We start from the raw sequence: 12995 nt of genomic DNA, 5'->3' as shown, positions 1-12995 counted from the left end.
GATGAGGAATATACACACTTCATGAGAAATCGGTGAGTAATGTTGTACTACATTACAGAGCACAAATGATAAACATGTTGTTTTTTCATGCCATTACAACAGGAAGCTAGTCTATAACCTGTACATTGACCACTGACCAGACTTTTTCAGTGATTCATGTAGGCCTACACTCTTAGAAAAAATAGTTCTAGATAGCACTTTTTTTCTAAGAGAGTATTTTACCCAGGACCATCTAATGTACATCATGGGTTCCCAAACTTTTTTGGTTCGCGACCCCATTTTGAAATCAAACAACGGATGTAATCAACGGCCAATGTAGACTTTTTTAATTGGGGCTATGACAATCTATTACAAATCAGTCTGACTACTTAAATCTGAAGGAGGTATGGTTTGAAGTGACTGAAATGCATCAGGAAGGTATTGGGAAGTTCAGAAGATCATCAGGCAATAATTTTGTAAGAACTTCATCACTAAACAGGTTTCCATCCAACCCTTTTATGCGAGTAAAGTAGAGGTCGGATAAAAAATGTCATAACAGGCCTGATGGAAACACAAAATGTTTCAGGTAAACTTTCCAATTGTCTACAAAACAAAATACACTAGACCAGGTGGGATTATTTTGTGTCAGTAAAATGAAATATGCGAGAAATGTCAGTGGAAACGCTTATATACGCACATGTGTATATAATAACCATCATATCGAAGTAAACTTGGAGTCACGCGACGACATGTTGTGGGAAAGCGTGCAGTTTATTAGGCTACAGATTATATAAATTATGATGAACTTCACAGGGTGGTGAAATTGCAAAGTGATGAGATGATGCTCCTTTCCAATAAATATCTAGAGTCTTATTTTTGTGATATGATCATCGATGCTTGGCTGCTGTTTGACAAAGAAAAATAATGTAGTACTTTTGTTCATAATAATCTCTTCATGTATGCTATACTTGAGCTCTAGCCAACAACATATTTGCACCCTGCGTGTTGTTGGCGCACATGCCAATACCAGAGTGGGCACACGCAACATAATGCAACATTTTTGGTGAGAAACCCATCAGTAAAATGCAATGGAAACCCATTTACCTTAAAATGTTTATTTGGTACATGGGAATTTAACTGCAAAAGGTATTTTTATATACAGTATGTCATCATGCACAGACTTTTATCTGCAACAAGTCAATTTGATGGAAACATCTCTGGTGGGAAAATGCTCAAATTGTTTTTATGCAGATTTTTTAATATTCGCATGAAAATCTGTAGGCAATTGGATGGAAACCTAGCTATTGATGATGTCATTTTTCACCCAGTCTGATTTAGTGCCTGGTCCACTCTGTTCTAATGAGACTTGTGGGCATTGTAAATGGACAGAGTCGTGTCTTTCAGTGATGGGGTCATAATATTTTTTTTTGCTTAAACCTTTCAAAAGATAGAGCAACATTTGTAGGAAGAAAACAGAAACAGCTGTGTTTATTACAACTGCATCTAGTGGCTACTGGAAGTTACTGACATAACCTGTCACACCCTGATCTGTTTCACCTGTCTTTGTGCTTGTCTCCACCCCCCTCCAGGTGTCTCGGTGTCGGCCAATTGTCAAACCACATCGCATTTTGCAGCGTACAGTAGGTTATACCTTTAGTTTACAAGTCCATTCGCACATTGTTCATGCCTATGACATGGTAATGATCAATAATGGTGCAATAGCCTACATTTTTCTTGATATTTTGTTTTAATTATTGTACCACCTTACTTTCAGCCCTGATTATGTTGTGTATTGTTGATTAAATCAATATTTTTAAACCAAAGAGTATTGTCTGCGAGGGTGAGTGTGTCTAAAGTTGAGGGATCATGCAGTGAAAGAATGGCGCCGAAGGAGATAGCTGCCATTTTACGATCCCGTAACCAATTGTACTATTGTGTATGTTTTTTCGCATTATTTGTAACTTCTTTTGAATATAATGCTTCTGCCACTGTGTCTTATGACCGAAAAGAGCTTCTAGATATCACGACAGCGATTACTCACCCCGTACTGGAGGAATACTTTTTCTTTAATAAGTCGGACGGGAAGGATTTACTTCAGATGCCCGACACGGCCCTCATCCCCATCATTCGCAGGAGAAAGATGAGGAGGTATCGAGGATGAAGGTCCGGGTGCCTTGTAAGGATCTGTCGCCGAGAGGGTAATCTATTGGTCCTATTAGCCAACGTACAATCAATCAATAATAAATTAGACGAACTACGATCACGTATATCCTACCAACGGAACATTTAAACTGTAATATCTTATGCTTCACCGAGTCGTGGCTGAACAATGACATGAAAAGCATACTGCTGGTGGGTTTTAAGCTTTTTCGGCAGGATAGAACAGCGGCCTCTGGTAAGACAAGGGGTGGCTGTCTACGTATATTTGTAAACAACAGCTGGTGAACAAAATCTTAGGAAGTCTCAAGGTTTTGCTCGCCTGAGGTAGAGTATCTCATGATAAGCTGTAGACTACACTATTTACCAAGAGTTTTTATCTGTATTTTTCGTAGCTATCTATATACCACCACAAACCGATGCTGCCCCTGCGACCACACTCAATGAGCTGTATACGGCCATAAGCGAACAGGAAAACGCTCATCCAGAGGCGGCTTTCCTAGTGGCTGGGGACTTTAATGCAGGGAAACTCAAATCCATTTTAGTTAATTTATACAAGCATGTTAAATGTACAACCAGGGGGGGAAACAATCCATACCACCTTTACTCCACACACAGAGATGCATACAACGCCCCCCCTCACCCTCCATTTGGCAAATCTGACCACAATTCTATCCTCCTGATTCCTGCTTACAAGCAAAAACTAAAGCAGGAAGCACCAGTGACTCGGTCAATAAGAAAGCAGTCAGATGAAGCAGATGCTAAGCTACAGGACTGTTTTGCTAGCACAGACTGGAATATGTTCTGGGATTCTTCCGATGGCTTTGAGGAGTACACCACATCAGTCACTGGCTTCATCAATAAGTGTATCGATGATGTCGTCCCCACAGTGACCGTACGTACATACCCCAACCAGAAGCCATGGATTACGGGCAACATCCGTACTGAGCTAAAGGGTAGAGCTGCCTCTTTCAAGGAGTGGGACTCTAACCCAGAAGCTTATAAGTAATCCTGCTATGCTCTCCGACGAACCATCCAACAGGCAAAGCGTCAATACAAGACTAAGATTCAATCGTACTACACAGGCTCCGATTCTCGTCGGATGTGGCAGGGCTTGCAAACTATTACAGACTACAAAGGGAAGCAAAGCCGAGAGCTGCCCAGTGACACGAGCCTACCAAACGAGCTAAATTACTTCTATGCTTGCTTTGAGGCAAGTAACACTGAAGCATGCATGAGAGCATCAGCTTTGTGATCACGCTCTCCATAGCCGATGTGAGTAAGACCTTGAAACAGGTCAACATTCACAAGGCCGCAGGGCCAGACGCATTACCAGGATGTATACTCCGAGCATGCCCTGACCAAATGGCAAGAGTCTTCACTGACATTTTCAACCTGTCCCTGACTGAGTCTGTAATACCAACATGTTTCAAGCAGACCACCATTGTCCCTGTGCCCAAGAACACGAAGGTAACCTGCCTAAATGACTACCGACCCGTAGCATTCACGCCTGTAGCCATGAGGTGCTTTGAAAGGCTGATCATGGCTCACATCAACACCATTATCCCAGAAACCCTAGACCCACTCCAATCTGCATACCGCCCAAAAGATCCACTGATGATGCAATATCTATTGCACTCAACACTGCCCTTTCCCAGCTGGACAAAAGGAACACCTATGTGAGAATGATATTCATTGACTACAGCTCAGCGTTCAACACCATAGTGTCCTCAAAGCTCATCACTAAGCTAAGGACCCTGGGACGAAACACCTCCCTCTGCAACTGGATCTTGGACTTCCTGACCGGCCGCCCCCAGGTGGTAAGGGTAGGTAACAACACATCCGCCACGCTGATCCTCAACACGGGGGGCCCTCAGGGGTACGTGCTCAGTCCCCTCCTGTACTCCCTGTTCACTCATGACTGCATGGACAGGCACGACTCCAACACCATCATTAAGTTTGCTGATGACACAACAGTGGTAGGTCTGATCACCATCAATGATGAGACAGCCTCTAGGGAGGAGGTCAGAGACCTGGCCGTGTGGTGCCAGGACAACAACCTCTCCCTCAACATGACCACGACAAATGAGATGATTGTGGACTACAGGAAAAGGAGGACCGAGCACGACCCCATTCTCATTGACGGGGCTTCAGTGGAGCAGGTTGAGAGCTTCAAGTTCCTTGGTGTCCACATCACCAACAAACTATCATTGTCCAAACACACTAAGACAGTCATGAAGAGTGCACGGCAAAGTTTATTCCCCCTCAGGAGACTGAAAAGATTTGGCTTGGGTCCTCAGATCCTCAAAAGGTTCTACAGCTGCACCATCGAGAACATCCTGACTGGTTGCATCACTGCCTGGTATGGCAACTGCTCGGCCTCCAACCGCAAGGCACAACAGAGGGTAGTACATACGGCCCAGTACATCACTGGGGCCAAGCTTCCTGCCATCCAGGACCTCCTTACCAGGCGGTGTCAGAGGAAGGCCCTAAAAATTGTCAGTCTCCAGCCACCCTAGTCATGGACTGTTCTCTCTGCTACTGCATGGCAGTGCCACCGGAGTGCCAAGTCTATGTCCAAAAGGCTTCTTAACAGCTTCTACCCCAGCCATAAGACTCCTGAACAGCTTATCAAAAGGCCCCTCTTTTAAGCTGCTGCTACTCTCTGTTTATTATCTATGCATAGTCACTTTAACTCTACCTACATGTACATATTACCTCAATTACCTTGACTAATCGGTGCCACCGCACATTGACTCAATACCGGTACCCCTGTATATAGCCTCGCTATTGTTATTTTACTGCTGCTGTTTAATTATTTGTTACTTTTATTTTCTATTTTTTACTTATCTATTTTTTACTTAAACTTTTTAAAGCATTGCTGGTTAAGAGCTTGTAAGTAAGCATTACACTGTAAGGTCTACACCTGTTGTATTCAGCGCATGTGACAAATAACATTTGATTTGATTTGAATCTGCCAACCCTTGTAGGACTATGTTGTTCAAGGTTGAGTGAGATGATGAGAGTAGCATGAGAATTACAAGGCTGCTGTGGTTCTAATTCTAAATGAATGGAAACATAAACATAGATCAGGTATATGATACGTTTAGACAGTGTGAGAAATCGGATGGGGTAAACCAGGAACATAGCAGGAAGCATACTCCAGACAAGAGATACTGAAAACATAAAACAAGCCCACAGAAAGAATCAATAACTACAGCTGCTCTCCAACAACCACTTAAACGTGTCTGAAACTGAGTGAGAGAAAACATGTTTGTATTTGTGCACAAGTGTCTCTGTCATTTGTCAAGTGATCATTTGTCAGGTGAGGGTGAGGTGTGCCACAGTGACATGTCTCTCTCTCTCGCACTCTCTCTCTCTCACACACACACACAGAGAGGAGTTGAATCCTATCACCTCACCGCACACACACACTTCCATCGTAAGAGCCCCCATCAGCATGTTGTAAATAACTTGTTTACTGACAAGGTAAACAAACAAATCAATGTGAACAAAACCACCTTCATCACATCACACTCACTACTTTCCCTCCCTGTGACCTGACTGCGTCCCAAATGAGCCCTATGGGCCCTGGTCAAAAGTAGTGCATAGGGAATAGGGTGCCATTTGGGATTCAGCCCCCGTATCCAAACAAACCTTTCTTGAACTCCTCCAACATGGAATCCAGCTTGGTGTCATGGAACACGAAGTGGACCGTGTGGTTGTAGAACTTGGTGATAGTCTTCAGCGTCGTACAGTCATCCGGGTCAACGAAAGCCAGGTCCTTGACAAACATGATGTCCACAATGTTCGACCGCTCGTGCTCGAACACCGGTATGCGCGTGTACCCGCTCTCCATGATCTCTGACATGGTGTTGAAGTCTAGCACAGCGTCGCTGTGGATCATGAAGGAGTTACTGATCGGTGTCATGACATCTTGAACGGTTTTAGTCCTGAGCTCGAGCGCACCTTGGATCATGTTTAGCTCCTCTTTGACCAGGTCATTGTATGGTTCCGTCACTCTCAACATCTCCACTAGCTTCTCCCGGTTGTACACAGTACCAATCTCCTGGCCTAGGACACAGTCCAGGAGTTTACTGATGGGCCATGACAGGGGGAAGGTGACCAACATGAAGAACTTGGTCACCATGATAGTGTTGGCTCCTACAGCCAATCCGTGGCGAGAGCACAGAGCCTGGGGCACAATCTCCCCGAATATGACAATACTTATAGTGGAGGCGACCACAGCACCCAGGCCTGACCCTATCAAGTCATCCAGAAGGATAGTGAGCGTTGTGTTGACAAGCACATTACCCAGGAGCAACGAGCATAGCAGATAGTTCCCTTTCCTCCGAATGGGATCGATCTTGCTGGCGTACCTCTTCTCCTTCTCGGTACCGCAGCTCTGGACTATCCGGAGCTCCATAGGATCCAGGGCCATGAGTCCCAGGTTAAGCCCGCTGAACATACCTGACAGTACCAGCAGGCAGCAGATGAGGATGCACTGGAACCACATAGGAAGCATGGACTTCTTCTCCTCCACCACCCGCAGCCTCCCGTCATCCTCACCCAACAGGTACCACTTGCCATCCTGGCTTTCCTGGACGCACAGCCCATACTCCTTCTGGGGCTCGCTCTTCCGAAGAGGCTTGATTTTCAAACTCAGAACCCCCCAGGTTCGGAGGTGGCTCACGTTCATGCCACCCCTGATAACGATATCTTTACTGTAGTCTGCACAAGTCCTGTTAAAAGGAGCATCGTTGCTGGTAACATCACCTTCCTCATGTTCATGGTCGGTGAATCTGATCTGTGACGAGGTGTCAGGAAGAATCTGTAGCCCGTAGAACCTCAGGAAGATGTTGCTCTCTTCTGTTACCTGAATCACCCCGTCATTGGTGGTCGTGGCCGGCTTGTCACTCCTCTCCAGCCGCATGCCGAAGATCCGGGTGGGACTACCAGTCTCCGGGACCCCCGTCTCGGCTCCTGTGCCTGCTATCCACCATATGAAAACTATTAAAGTTAGTGTATATCCCTGCCAGACACTCCAGTCTGTCGCCATGTTTATTTCTCTTTGTGCTAACTGGGAGCTGACATCACCTACTCATTCTGCACAGCCCACCCATCATTAACATAATGCTACTGTGCATCCAATCCGCATCAGAGACATCGCATAATGAATATGAGCGAGCCCCTCTGCTCTTGTTTTTTTTGTTGTTGCGACAATCAGCAGTTGAAACAATAACAAAGAGTTTTCCCCGCCCTTGTTTCAGTAAAAAGCTGAGGGATGGGGCTGTAGAAGTATACCCACTTTCAAATTCATAGACAGAGATATGGATGCAAGGACTGACCATCCATGATATCAAAATTATAGCTTAAACCATTTTTTGAGGCTATATAGTTTGTTAGTTTACATTTACTTTGTTTGCAAACATTTGAGTAAAACAAGCTTATATTTGGGGTTCTGATGGGGTACGACAGTTGAACTAAGCTCATAAGGCATTAATAAGTTATATTCTTCAAGAGTCATTGGGTACATATCATTAATTTATACATCTAAAAATTAATGCAGCACTGGACACGCACTGGTTGAATCAATGTTGTTTCCACATCATTTCAATGAAATGACCAATTTCCTCCCAATTTAACCAACGTGGAATAGACGTCTGTGCATGGTTTGGTTGTTGTTTTATTATCACACACTGTATACTTTTAGTCTGCACATGCTCCTATACAGCCCACGGCACTCGCACCTGGTTGGTAAACAGTACAGTACACCGTTACAAAAAGACCCCCTTCTGATTGGACAGCGATGAGAGAATTTCCGTATTGGGGTATAAAATGTATTTCAAACTGAGTGCGCCCTAACCTGCAATATATTTTTAAACATTTGAAAATAGGCTTGTTTTTACCGACATGTGGGGGCTCATATTGATAGGACAGCTAGTACCTGTACTACATTGTCAATGCAGATACCCATCTTGTTATGAGGGACTGGCAGTAGGGCATTGTATGGCCTAGTAATGCCTGGTGCTTCTGGCATCTGCCACTGTTACCTAGATCATGACCTGCTTTAGTGGCCAACACTGTACACGAATGGGATTTCTTGGAAATTAGCTTTCATGGAGTCTTCAGCCAGCTGCCATAATGCAGGAGTCAGGACAAAATAGATGCTAGAAGAGATCCTGGTCCCTGTGTGCATTAGAGGAAAATAATTAGAGTGGGTTCTACTCAATTTTAACCTTTTACAACTCCCCTATTTCCATCCTGTGTGTGAAGTATTGTGGCTCATGTCTCAGTGTTAGTTCGCCCCCTTGTGTACAAACCACAGAAAGACACCATAGGTTCTCTTGGCCAGAGTTGGGGTCCATTCCTGTATTGTCAGTTGAATGTCATTTCTCCATAGGAGTGCTATTTATTTCTGAATGGACTAGTTTCTTTTATTTTGAACATTCACACCATTACCAAATGAAAACATACAGAGAGTGTAAGCCTAGAGTTGTTACAGCAGATAAATATGTGGAGGTGATGACCATACATATGTGTGTATGTTCACTGTGTTGGAAAACAAACTGTTTTTTTTTTTTACTTTCCGTGACCAAACATTTGCTCAATTAATTTATAGTCTTTAAATATTAGGATATCTTACCACCTGTAAGGGATGCATTCTGTCTTGACAAGCCACCCACCGGTCATAGACTTTCAGTTCAACGTCTAGTTTTGATTTACATTTGGTTGAGTTGTGAACTAATGTGAACTGTGAAATCAACAACAAAAGTCACCATGTCATTGGACTTAGAATAAAAATTACGAAATGCCCTTACGTTGATGACTTTGAAAATGTTGATGTTGTTTCAACGTCATCACATAGATTATTCTGGTTGAAATCAAATCAAATTTTATTTGTCACATGTGCCGAATACAACAGGTGTAGACTTGAAATACTTACTAACGAGCCCTTTCCCAACAATGCAGAGTTAAAAAGTAAGGTCCTAAAGCACACCGTTGCCTTGTTTTGTATCACATTTCAATGATAAAACTGGGGGGGACAAAAATGCTATTTCAGAATGTGGGGGGGACATCCACAGTTTTTATGTGAGTAAAGTCATACCGTATATTTAAAAAATCACGACAGCTGTGATGGAAACCGGAAGTTTCGGTACAATTTTATAAGTGCCAAATGTTGATAAAATAACCATCAAATCGAAGTAAACTTGGATTCACGTGATGCCGTGGTGTGTGGTCCTCCCAGTATGACTTGGGAAACCATGCAGTTTAGGCTATTAGGCTAAGTATGAAATAAACTATGATGGACGTCACAGGGTGGTGAAAGTACACGGTATGAGCTTGATGATCCTTTCCAATAAATGTTGAGGGTCTTATTCTGGTGACATGATGATCGATGCTTGACTGACGTTTGACAAATAAAAATATTCTCGCTCTTATCCATAATAATCTCATCACGTAGACTAACCTGCCCGCAGAGCCCACACTGTATCTGCGAGTTGTTGGCTAAAGCGTATGTGCCAAGACTAGACTAGGCACATTTACTATTTAACGCATTAAGTTCAAAATTCAATGGAAACACATTAAAAAGTACATTTTGTGTGCACTATGTCATCACAACATGGGTTTTTATCTACAACAAGTCAGTTTGGTGGAAACACCACTGGTGGGAAAATGCATATTTTCTTCATGCAGATTTTAGAATATTTGCATGAAAATTTGTCGCCAATTGGATGGAAATGTAGTTATGGACTGACCAGGTGAAAGCTATGATTCCTTATTGATGCCACTTGTTAAATCCACTTCAATTATTGTAGATGAAGGGGAGGAGACAGGTTAAAGAAGGATTTTTAAGACAATTGAGACATGGATTGTGTATGTGTGCCATTCAGAGGGTGAATGGGAAAGACAAAAGATTGAAGTGCCTTTGAATGGGGTAAGGTAGTAGGTGCCAGGCACACCGGTTTGAGTGAGTCAAGAACTGCAATGCCGCTGGGTTTTTCACGCTCAACAGTTTCCCGTGTGTATCAAGAATGGTCAACCACCCAAAGGACATCCAGCCAACTTGCCACAACTGTGGGAAGCATTAGCGTCAACATGGGCCAGCATCCCTGTGGAATGCTTTCGACACCTTGTAGAGTCCATGCCCCCACGAATTGAGGCTGTTCTGAGGTCAGAAGGGGGTGCAACTCAATATTAGGAAGGTGTTCTTAATGTTTGGTGCACTCAGTACTGTACAAATCTGGTGTAGATGTGCCAGACTGTTTTTAGTTTATAGATCCCTTTTATTTCTTTCTGGTCAGGTTTCTCCATGCCTCTCTGAGAGTCTACTCAAGTGCATAGGGTGCTTCTTAACTGGTATGTTTTCTTCTAAACTGTCGGATTTCTATTGTGTTTCTGTGTTGACAGTGTGGACCATCTACGCCCTAGCTGCTCTCCTGACTCTGACAGTCATAGCCATGGTGGCTAAACTACTCCTGCATATTACAGTAAAGTAAGTATTACATTTTACGTTGTTTGATGTGAATTATGGACATTGTATTGTACTAAAGCCTCAAAAGGGTAACAAAGTGTAGTTTATTGCATGTAATGTCTTTTTAACACTGTGAGAGCCCCACTGCCCTACCAAGCAAAAAGGCAGTAACTGCTCATAGTGTGGAACTGAGAAAAATGGCTTTTAATTACCTTGGTTTCACAGTAACTTTATGCAATTACTGCTAACATGACCCCCATTTTCTCCAAAACACAATAGAGGCAAGATATTCGTACACATGATTAAGCATGTATTTCATTTAGCAAAAATGACAATTCATTTTTGACAAAATTAGCAGTTACTGCTTGGTAGTGCAGTAAGTGGAATATACACTGCTCAAAAAAATAAAGGGAACACTTAAACAACACAATGTAACTCCAAGTCAATCACACTTCTGTGAAATCAAACTGTCCACTTAGGAAGCAACACTGATTGACAATAAATTTCACATGCTGTTGTGCAAATGGAATAGACAACAGGTGGAAATTATAGGCAATTAGCAAGACACCCCCAATAAAGGAGTGGTTCTGCAGGTGGGGACCACAGACCACTTCTCAGTTCCTATGCTTCCTGGCTGATGTTTTGGTCACTTTTGAATGCTGGCGGTGCTTTCACTCTAGTGGTAGCATGAGACAGAGTCTACAACCCACACAAGTGGCTCAGGTAGTGCAGCTCATCCAGGATGGCACATTAATGCGAGCTGTGGCAAGAAGGTTTGCTGTGTCTGTCAGCGTAGTGTCCAGAGCATGGAGGCGCTACCAGGAGACAGGCCAGTTCATCAGGAGACGTGGAGGAGGCCGTAGGAGGGCAACAACCCAGCAGCAGGACCGCTACCTCCGCCTTTGTGCAAGGAGGAGCAGGAGAAGCACTGCCAGAGCCCTGCAAAATGACCTCCAGCAGGCCACAAATGTGCATGTGTCTGCTCAAACGGTCAGAAACAGACTCCATGAGGGTGGTATGAAGGCCCGACGTCCACAGGTGGGGGTTGTGCTTACAGCCCAACACCGTGCAGGACGTTTGGCATTTGCCAGAGAACACCAAGATTGGCAAATTCGCCACTGGCGCCCTGTGCTCTTCACAGATGAAAGCAGGTTCACACTGAGCATGTGACAGACATGACAGAGTCTGGAGACGCAGTGGAGAACGTTCTGCTGCCTGCAACATCCTCCAGCATGACCGGTTTGGCGGTGGGTCAGTCATGGTGTGGGGTGGCATTTCTTTGGGGGGCCGCACAGCCCTCCATGTGCTCGCCAGAGGTAGCCTGACTGCCATTAGGTACTGAGATGAGATCCTCAGACCCCTTGTGAGACCATATGCTGGTGCGGTTGGCCCTGGGTTCCTCCTAATGCAAGACAATGCTAGACCTCATGTGGCTGGAGTGTGTCAGCAGTTCCTGCAAGAGGAAGGCATTGATGCTATGGACTGGCCCGCCCGTTCCCCAGACCTGAATCCAATTGAGCACATCTGGGACATCATGTCTCGCTCCATCCACCAACGCCACGTTGCACCACAGACTGTCCAGGAGTTGGTGGATGCTTTATTCCAGGTCTGGGAGGAGATCCCTCAGGAGACCGTCCGCCACCTCATCAGGAGCATGCCCAGGCATTGTAGGGAGGTCATACAGGCACGTGGAGGCCACACACACTACTGAGCCTCATTTTGACTTGTTTTAAGGACATTACATCAAAGTTCGATCAGCTTGTAGTGTGGTTTTCCACTTTAATTTTGAGTGTGACTCCAAATCCAGACCTCCATGTGTTGATAAATTGGATTTCCATTGATTATTTTTGTGTGATTTTGTTGTCAGCACATTCAACTATGTAAAGAAAAAAGTATTTAATAAGATTATTTCTTTCATTCAGATCTAGGATGTGTGGTTTAAGTGTTCCCTTTATTTTTTTGAGCATCTGCCTCTGATTCCAAAAGTTGTAAATTAGAATCCAGTGATGGAAAGTCGCCTTTGAGATTTCTTTTTAAGCCTATCCCTAAACTTAACTCTTACCTTAACCATTCGGAGTTAATGCCTAAACTTAACCTTAAACACTTTGAAGTTTGCAACATCGAAATTTGACGTTTGAGAAACATGAATGAATGTCTAAGTCTGATGTGAGACTGTGAGCTAGTTGCCCTATCAAGGTGTGTATCAATTTAACCTTTTTTTATTATTATTATTTCTAACTGATATGAAAGATACGATCTTGATGCTTCCAAAACCATACCGCAAACGATGCATGTTAATGTTCAGACCGAGCGTCGGGGATCTTAACAAAACTCCACCATACAGAAGACGTCTTCGTCCAATGACTCCTATGTGTAATGTAAT

At 43.8% G+C, this 12995-nt stretch overlaps 1 protein-coding gene across 1 annotated transcript in view; it reads right to left on the bottom strand.

The window, feature by feature from the left end:
• LOC115164102 (metal transporter CNNM4-like) overlaps positions 1-7195 on the bottom strand; it is a 48677-nt gene extending 41482 nt beyond the window's left edge. Inside the window, exon 1 of the mRNA XM_029716233.1 lies at positions 5794-7195. Coding sequence (XP_029572093.1) covers positions 5794-7195 — 1402 coding nt within the window. The remainder of the gene's footprint in view (positions 1-5793) is intronic.
• Positions 7196-12995: the final 5800 nt, after the last annotated feature.

Source organism: Salmo trutta, chromosome 27 (genome assembly GCF_901001165.1).
Source record: "Salmo trutta chromosome 27, fSalTru1.1, whole genome shotgun sequence".
NCBI classification, from domain to species: Eukaryota; Metazoa; Chordata; class Actinopteri; order Salmoniformes; family Salmonidae; genus Salmo; species Salmo trutta.
The sequence above is the reverse complement of the archived record's forward strand: the minus strand, read 5'-3'. Positions and strand labels throughout refer to the sequence as shown.